We start from the raw sequence: 9,199 nt of genomic DNA on the forward strand, positions 1-9,199 counted from the left end.
TTGCCCTAACATTGCTTCCGAGTATTGCTTGGTAAGTACAAATGACTACCAAAATGGTGGTAAAGCCGGGGGCTTTCTCTTAGTGTGTGCTCTTCAGACTCCTTAAAAGCAAACATTTTCCCTCCTTGCAGTATAAGAATAGTTTCAGTCCCTGAGACCTGTCCAGCTGGCCCGCCTTTCCACTTCAAAGGAGCTTTACTCTTCTTTCCAACAAGCAGCTAGCTATTCTCCAGCTCGACACACTCCCCCTCTACCTCCCTTCTTGTGGATTTTACAAACAATTGCTTCTGCCTGGAGTGCGCTCTCCAGAACATAAGATTTAGCAGAAGTTTGGAAATTCAATTCTCTTTCCATTCATACAAAAGTCATTCTCCATAAGTAGAAGGCAAGTGTGTCAAGATTTATTTCCCTGGCAATATCAATGCTGATCTCCTAAAGCAGCCATAGCTGACTTTCAAATGACATTTACTGGCGGTATTCTATAAACTTGTAGCAAGTACTCATCAGGGTTTGCTAAGACATATGAATTGACAAGAGGAGGCACCTGCCTCCTCTCTTACCTCCTCCCCTGTCTGCCACCCTTCTTGGCTTAAAGGTTTCCCTCCTCTGTGTTATGCAGGACATCGTTATCTGGACCTTTCATATGGGCTTGGACTAGGGATATTATTTACAAATGTGATCACCCTTGTTGAAATCTTAAGCTCTGCAAAGATGAGATCATTTCCTCTTTTGAAATTCTAGTCTCCCATGATGTCTGACACAGATGAGAATTTACAACCAGTCCAGTTCAAGCTGTGGCTAAATGAACAAATGCGAAACAGTGACCCTTGGTGAGCTGAGGAGTGGCTGAGGTGCTGGTGGGCTTTCTCTGGTACTTAATGGAAACTCACACCAGAATCAGTAAGTGCCTACCGACTTACTAAACACCTATTATGTGCTAGAAAAAGGGAACCCTGGGACTGAGATCTTTTTATTATACCTCTACACCTCGATAGCTTGCTGCCATGGAAACCCAACTTTGAATCCATCCTATTCTTTTTTTTTTTTTTTTTTTTTTTTTTTTTTTTTGTGGTTGGATTTTGGGGGGTGTGTTTTTTTTTTTTTTTTTTTTTTTTTTTTTTTTTTTTTTTTGTGGTTGGATGGGAGTGCTAGGTAGGAAAGTGAAATCAACAGGAATACACAGGGCTGTCATAGCTCCATCTGGGGTTTTGTACCGTCAATTTCCATTTTCTGAATGAGTTATTTCAGTGTACCTTCACAGCAGCCCCAGCACGGCAGTGCCTTGCATATATTACATGCTCAATGGGTACTTGTCAACTGATTTTTATCCAAGCAAGTGACAGCATAAATACATTATGAAAAACGAAGAGGCTAGGCTCTGAAAGAGTTAGGATTCTTTCTTTCAAAAAACAACCCTGGAGTTAGGCTTAAAGTTCAAGCGCCCCTGCACCCTGCCCTACTCTATCTCTAACCAGGCTGATCTGATAAGGTAGTGGAAGGGTGCTAAGACCTTTGCTCCCTCTCTGCAACTGAAAGCTTTCTTAGCTTGCCAGTGGCCCCCACTGCCTGCCTGCCTGTGGAGCTCTCTAGACCATAGATTCCTCCTTCACTCTAGCTAAAAGAAGATGCTGTCTAATTTGAGGATCCTGCTCAACAATGCAGCTCTTAGAAAGGGTCACACTTCCATGGTTCGATATTTTCGGTAAGTGACAGAGACTGGGATCTGGTCAGGAGTAAAAATTGGAATTCTGTTCTGCAGGGGAATGCCTCTTTCAGCAAAGTAAGTGTAGCGCCACAGTTAACAGTTTGCACGAGGCAGCTGTCTCTAATTCTAGCTAGACTTGCATCTCTCACTCATTCTGTAGTTGAATTTTCCCATGCTAACCAAGGCAGGTACAACAGACTAAATCCTCGTGACATCTTCCATTTGTGTACATTCTAAATGAGCTACTGGCTGAAACTGATCTGCAAAACAACCTCCCTGGATTACTAAGGGAAAATTCTTACTTTTAAGAAATGTATTCGTGATGGTGGTCCTGGGCTTCCTTGCTCTCAACTACCTGTTAGACCTAAGTTCACTGGACCTAGATGGAGTCTTTAACAATGCCTTCTTTGGTGAGTATAAGGTTCTCAGAAGCAAGCATAGTATTATTCATGATATTGTAAATTAATCCCATGTTATTAGACTTAGCTGAGAACTCAAGTCATCTAATCATGCATTTTCTTGTTTTGTAGGTAGGATAAGTAGAGCCCAGAGAGACTGCAGGGTCTGTCTATTAGTGCCAGTCATATCGTGTACATAAACTTTAAAGATCATCTGGATAAAAACCAACTCAGGCTTTAACAAACTATAGAAATGCTTCTTAAGGTACAGTCTCACCCTGAGGTTTTGGAGTCTACAGATCTGGGCTCCTGGCTTAGCATTACTAATCGGCTGCAGGACCTTGAGCAAGTCACTAAACTTTTCTGCAATGTTTCTTCACCTACACAATGGATAAGGATATAATATAGGATGATTCAATAATTCATTCAACAAATATTTATCAAGTACCTATTTTGTTTCATTCACTCCACATTAGGTTAAAATGCAATGGTAGATAAGGCACGCGGGCTAGTTTTACATCAACGTGATACAAGGTAGAGTCCTTGGAGAGGAGGAGTCTCAATTGAGAAAATGTTTCCAGAAAATTGGGCTGTAGGCAAGCCTGTAGGGCATTTTCTTAATTAGTGATTGATGGGGACTGTGGGTGGTGCCATCCCTGGACTTGTTGTCCTGGGTATTATAAGAAAACAGATTGAACAAGCCAGTAAGTAGCACTCTTCCATGGCCTTTACATCAGCTCCTGCCTCCAGGTTCCTGCAATGTTTAAGTTCCGGTCCTGACTTCTTTCAGTGATGAACAGCAATGTAGAAGCATGGTCCAAATAAAGCTTGTCTTATCCAAGTTGCTTTGCCAGTGGTGTTTCATCACAGCAATAGAAACCCTAACTAGGACATAAGATATTTCATTTCTCCAGCCACATGAAGTCACACTCCAGTGATAATCAATGTGATGATTTGTGCAAAACCTGAAAAATGACAGATGAGTGCTCCCTGTTTTGCAATTCCACCTCACTGAGTAGAATCGGACAAAAGAGTCATTCCAATTTACTCCATAGCTTTTAACACAGAAAAATCATTAAAGTGAAGATACTATGGTCAATAATCAAATTTAAAACTTAGCCATATATCTCATATATATATATATATATATATATATATATATATATATAATCTATTTTTTTAATCATAGCACATTAAATTTTATAAGTCAAATAGTTGCCCTCTTTGATCAGTACTAATATTCTCGGTGTGTACCAGCCTCAGCACTGATATTTTCTTCTTGGTATCTGCTAGCCAGATTGCATTTCTAAAACTCTAGTTAGCTATTTCTAAATCTAAATGGGATCTGGAGCAAAATTCAGCTTTGCTAGCCCAAATTTGTATTTAGCGTTTTTGAAAATATGAAAGCAACCTAGACTTTTGAGAAACTCAATAGTATTTGTCCTATTAAAGCTAACATAATTCAATGATTTCTCTCTTTAACTTGAGGGAGATGAGCACCAGCTGTTACTAAAGCACAGCTCGAGATGTGTCAGAATTAACTCCTTGGGAACCTTTGCCAGTTCTCTCTGCTTTCTGGCCACCATGATGTGAGCTACTCTTGTTTGACACATCTTTTCCAAAAGAATGAACTGGAATTTCTGAAAGTCTAAAGAAAGTGACTTTCTCTCTTAAATTGTTTACCTTGTTTAGTTTCATTGCAATGATGGAGAAGCTATGAATAGACATTGCAATGGTTTTCATAGGGTCTTCTCATGTAGTGTGTGTATTTGGCATCCCTACTGCATTATTTAGGCATATTGTCTGCCATATAGATTTATTACAAACTGCTGGTCTCGATCATGACCCTCAGACTTTGACAAGGCTCCTTCTTGACAGAGAAAAGCTCCTTATCAACCCCGTTACACTTTGCTTCACCCAAATTTGACTTTTCTCTCTTTTCCATCTCTGGAGGAAACTGAAGGATCCCCACCACACAACATAATGTCTGAATTTACCATTAGAACTGGGCAGGAAACATGTGGTTAGGATTTGGCAGTGCCACAAGATTGAAGAGTTTTGAAGTGAATAGTTATGTATCATAATGTGCATAATAAAATAACAGCTGAGGTGAGACCAAAGCCATCCACACAGACACTTGGATCAATCAGTTTTAGTCAATTATTATTTTCTCTCTCCTCTTTTTCTTTTTCTACAAAATCAATAAGATCAGATATCAGGGATGGTGAAAACAACGAATCAGCAGGCACGCCATCTCAGGCATGTGGTTGTGGAGCTTGGCTGGGTTGGGATAATAGCGTTCTATGATTTGTTGCCTGTTAGGAAAACCACTTATAGCTTTTAAAGAAACCACTAAAAATCTCTTTCTTTGTCAGAGAAGACCAATTTATAAGTTCACTTCAATTTCATCTTCCAAATAGAAATTTCTTCAGAGAATATTGAACTAAGCCAGCCAATTCTGTGGAGGTTATAGATTGGAGCCAGAGGTTACTGGTTTTCAGGTATTTCATTCCAGACCTCCATAAAGGCTCACATAACTCATTATACTTCCTTCATTCCCCCCTCACACCCACATCTACTCCCACACATGGACACTCAGGTGAAGTGATTACAGACTGCCCATAGAGAAACAAGACTGAATGGTCTTTGTGTTTTAATGTCAAAAAATTAAAATGCCTAAAACGTTTTTCCTAGTCTGACCTCAGAAAACCATACAAGGCATGGGACAAGACTGGAATGGAGATACCAGATCTCCTTGGGCAAACAGTGTATTTTTTCCAACCTACCATTTACTAATTTAACTAAAATAATAGAAGCTATATATTTTCAGCACTCTTGTGTTTTAGTTAAGAAAAGTCTTGAGGCTTTTAATAATAGGTCCACACAAAGCTAGTCCTGATCTACATTCTTCAGTTCTCAAAGACTTTCCACAATTTGGCATATTGATGTTCTAAAATGTTTCAGAAATAATACTGAGTTATCAACAATAATTTTTAGTACATATGGTATATAGCACCAATAGGGAAGGTTTCAGATAATTTTTGTTAAAAAAATTATTATAACTGCTAGTAAAAAAACAGTTTGCAAATTTGGAAAAGGACGTGAGGATTTCTGTTCACACCAATGGAATGAATCCATTCAAGGGTTTTGTGAAAATAAAGTCCCTTGATTTCTTTCTATGTGCCTTTTTAAAGAAAATGAAAGGGATTTAAAGTAGATATTGCACATTCTCATGCTTACTAACTTCATGGATGTTTCAGGAGACAAAAGCATAAAGGACCCTTGGCTTAGTTCCCTAGTTCAGCTTTTCAGGTAAGAAAGTGAGGTCAGAGCTGGCAAATGACCTTCTCAAGGTCATAGTTTATTACTGTGTCTTGGCTAAGCTGGAACTACAACTCTGTTTAAAGAAAGTAGTTTTCCTACTTTGGCCCTTTGATCCCTCCAAATTGATGAGGATGGCCAACCTATGAAAGTCTGATACCTTTTTTTAGATAGAGCCAAAATATATAAATATAAACAAAATAAGGAAATCCACCCTAACTTTCAAATTACTGCAACATAAAGAAGCATCGGCATCTTAGCCATAAGACCCATTGGCTCTCTTTAAGGTCTGCAGACACTAAAGTCTTTATCACCAATTCTCTATAGGGACCAGGGGGTCATTTACCACTCAAGTTTTTCCTGCTCTGGAAAAGTCAGTTTCTAACAGCTCACGTTTTACTCAAATCATGCAGTTTCTCTTCCAATGAAATATGATGATACCAGAGATCATATCCAAGTGTTCCCCCCACCTCCTAAGTAGCTTGTCAGAAGTGGAGAATGCAGACTGTAGTGATGAAAGGCTCTACTGTGCCAGTAGCCCATGCTCTCCCACTTCTTATTAGATATTTAGGTAAAACTAACTCTTCACTCAGCATCTTAGTATTCAGTGATATGGAAGTAAGAAGCCTCTGCAATTATTTTCTCACTTGATGTAATGTAAGGAACTAATTGTGCTTTGCTCAAAGGCTGTGGCTCTAATTAGACTGCAAATTGGCTTTTAAATCTTATTTGATTTTTGCTTTGAATTTGGCATGTACTATTTGTATATATTTACATGGTACAATATCTTTAAATTCATGGATATATTGAGTAAATCCCAACTACAGGTAATTAGTGCACACATCACCTTGATATCATTAATGGGAGACCTGTACATGATTCTCATTGGCCCCAGGATTGTATTCTCTCTGCTATATGTTAACAGAAGAGTAATAGCATGTGACTGTAGAGGTAACTCACTGGTAGGGGGGCTTTCTGGCATATGAAAAGCCCTGGGCTCCCCAGTATTTCAGTAAGAGAAAATAAAATAAAACGTATTTCTAAGAAAGAATGGTAGCTCAGCTCTGATTTGAGAGGTGACTTCTTGTTTAATTATAATTTCTTTCTTATATAACTTAGTACAAGCAAGGTAAATACTTCATGGGGAAAATAAAAAGTGGTTTGTGTGGGGCTGGAGAATGGTTCAATGCTTAAGAGCCTGTACTGCTCTTGCAGAAGGTCTTGAGTTTGGATCCTAGCACCAACATCTGGCAGTTTACAAACTTGGTGTAACTCCAGCTCCGGGGGGCTCCAGGGCCCCTAGTCCAAGCAGGCAGCTGCACTTCCATGCACATATACTTCTCCACCACCTACACAAACAAAAATAAAATAAATCACCTTTTAAAAAGAGTCATCTGTGCCTTGGTTTGGTTTCCATGAGCTAAAGTTGGCTGAGTCTGATTTCAAATGGAAGTTAGTAACTTTATGCCAGCATGTTTAACTGGCTAATTTGAATGGGGGTTTATTACCCCAAACAGGACAATGTTTAATAAGAACTAGGAGAAAAGAGGTTTGTGTCAGAGGTATCTTAATATGGCCCAGTTGTGGAGCTCTTGTACTTTGCTGTAATTTTTATGAGCTTAGGAAAGGGGTGTGGCAATTTCATTTTGTAGCCAAGGCAAGTTCTATGAGTTGATAATAAACAGGATAGGAGTTAAACTGAGGCCATTGTGTTTGCTTTCCTTCTAATGATACATTTTCCTGGTTAGTTCTTGATATCTAAGAAAAACAACTTTTTCCCAAGCTAACGTTTCCTGCCCCACCTCCTGGATAGAATTCAGAAACATAATGACTACTCTAATGGATTTTGAATGGTATAAACAGTAGACTCTCTTTGTCAGTTGACTATATTTAATCTCTTTTCTAGTCAATAAGTCAAGCCCTCATACATTGGTGTCTTAAAATGTAACATATCTATTTATCTACCCTTTTTGGCCTCTAGAACCACAGCACTTATTCTGTTGAAAGGGAACATGTAGGCCGCTATTACCATGCTTAAAATTCAGCCATCTTGGTGCTATGGCCATATATGGATCCCATCTGTTTTTCCCATAAGTTTTTCCTAGGTCTAGACACTTGAAGAAGTATGTGTAAGATGTACAATTATAGTGCTCTCATTTCTGAATACATGCCCAATTCATTGTTCTCAGTAGAACAAATGTTGTCACAGAGTAGCTTAGTCCTAGGGGTGGGGTTCAGCTTTAGCAATATCCTAGGCCATAATTAATTATTCTGCATGACTCCCAAGTCTTTGAGTTGAATCTACTTGAAATTGTAGAATAAACAATTTCCAATGGGATTGGTGATTGGGCCTCTGTGTGAGAGACACTAATTATACAGCTGGAGCAACTCAGTGAAGAATAATGTATCGCTAGAAATGCAGAAAACAGTTGAAAGGAAAGAGCAAACTTGCCTATGAGGAAGTGGTCCTGACTACATACTTGATGTTAAGGGAGTTCTGAGAGATAATATACAGCCTCGAATGTGCAGAGGATAAACCACTAGAAGTTAATCTGGTCTTAGAAAAGAACATGAGAATTCACCAAATAATAGAAAAGAGGCTTGCTCTGTGTTGAAAGATGAATGATAAAAAAAACAAACACAGTGTAAACTACTCTTGGTAGATGTTATGAAGAAACAAAGCATTGTACGTGCACATGCACACACACACACACACACACACACACACACACACGAATGAATTCCAATATACTGTTGTGCCTTCGGGATTCTCTACATATCTATAGTGAAAAATAAGAGAGCTTTTAATGCTTTGGCAATGACTTTTTTAGACACTATAGCATAATAGTGATTTTTCCACTAATTACTAAGGTTAGTTTTGTCTTGTTTCAGACTTAATGATTATTTATAAGCTAACACTACCATGCAGAGGCAGAAAATGCGCTTTCATGTCTTATAAAGCTTAGGAGAATCTTATGCTGAGTTAAATCAGCCAGCCACAGAAGGGCAGGTACTACATCATTTCACACACACATCACATCTGAGATAGTCCCTGCTTGGTGAACCAGAGACCGCAACTATGGTTATGAGAGGCTGAAGAATATGAATATGATGTTTTAGTTGTGGTGCACAAACAAGTTCTGAGCATTCTGTATGGTACAGGAGTTGTAATTACTAAGATGGTATTTTCCACTTCAACATTTGTGGAGACTAGATTTTCTTACTGCAAAACAAAGCAAAACAATAACAACAACAACAACAACAACAACAACAACAACACAAGGAAAGGAGCCTTCAGTGGGGGAAGTGTATCAGCTCCTGGTTGTTGCTAGTCCATTCTCTGGGCAATGAGTCAGGGCAACATTATCAACTGCTGCTGTTGAGAATCTAGCATATGTTGTAGAGAGAATCTGCTGTCCCTCACACTCCATGGGAAGAATTAATAGTTTCTGTTGTATATAAATTAAACATTAAAAGTTTTGACCAAAAGATAGTCAAACATGGTGTTTGTCTGCCCTTGTACCTTTGTACTCAAATCTTCTGTCAGTGGAGAAATATAAATATCAGCATCTTACAATGAATCTCAGTGGCAGGACACTGACCCCAACCCTTAACATGAGCTTTTGACTTTTGACATATACAAGGACGAATATGAGGAAGAGCTGGAGGACCTCCAGCCTTTCTTTCTTTCTTTCTTTCTTTCTTTCTTTCTTTCTTTCTTTCTTTCTTTCTTTCTTTCTTTCTTTCTTTCTTTCTTTCTTTCTCTCTCTCTCTC

At 38.7% G+C, this 9,199-nt stretch overlaps 1 protein-coding gene across 2 annotated transcripts in view; it reads left to right on the forward strand.

Annotated features, from left to right (window-relative positions):
* Positions 1-1,462: 1,462 nt before the first annotated feature.
* The window catches only part of Otc (ornithine carbamoyltransferase), a 63,192-nt gene continuing 55,455 nt past the window's right edge, over positions 1,463-9,199 (forward strand). The window contains exon 1 of one of the 2 annotated variants that reach the window (XM_021188475.2): positions 1,463-1,702. In XM_021188475.2, coding sequence (XP_021044134.1) covers positions 1,626-1,702 — 77 coding nt within the window. In that variant the 5' untranslated portion in view covers positions 1,463-1,625. The remainder of the gene's footprint in view (positions 1,703-9,199) is intronic. The other variant, XM_021188474.2, reaches the window with a different exon arrangement.

This window comes from Mus pahari, chromosome X, assembly GCF_900095145.1.
Source record: "Mus pahari chromosome X, PAHARI_EIJ_v1.1, whole genome shotgun sequence".
NCBI lineage: Eukaryota > Metazoa > Chordata > Mammalia > Rodentia > Muridae > Mus > Mus pahari.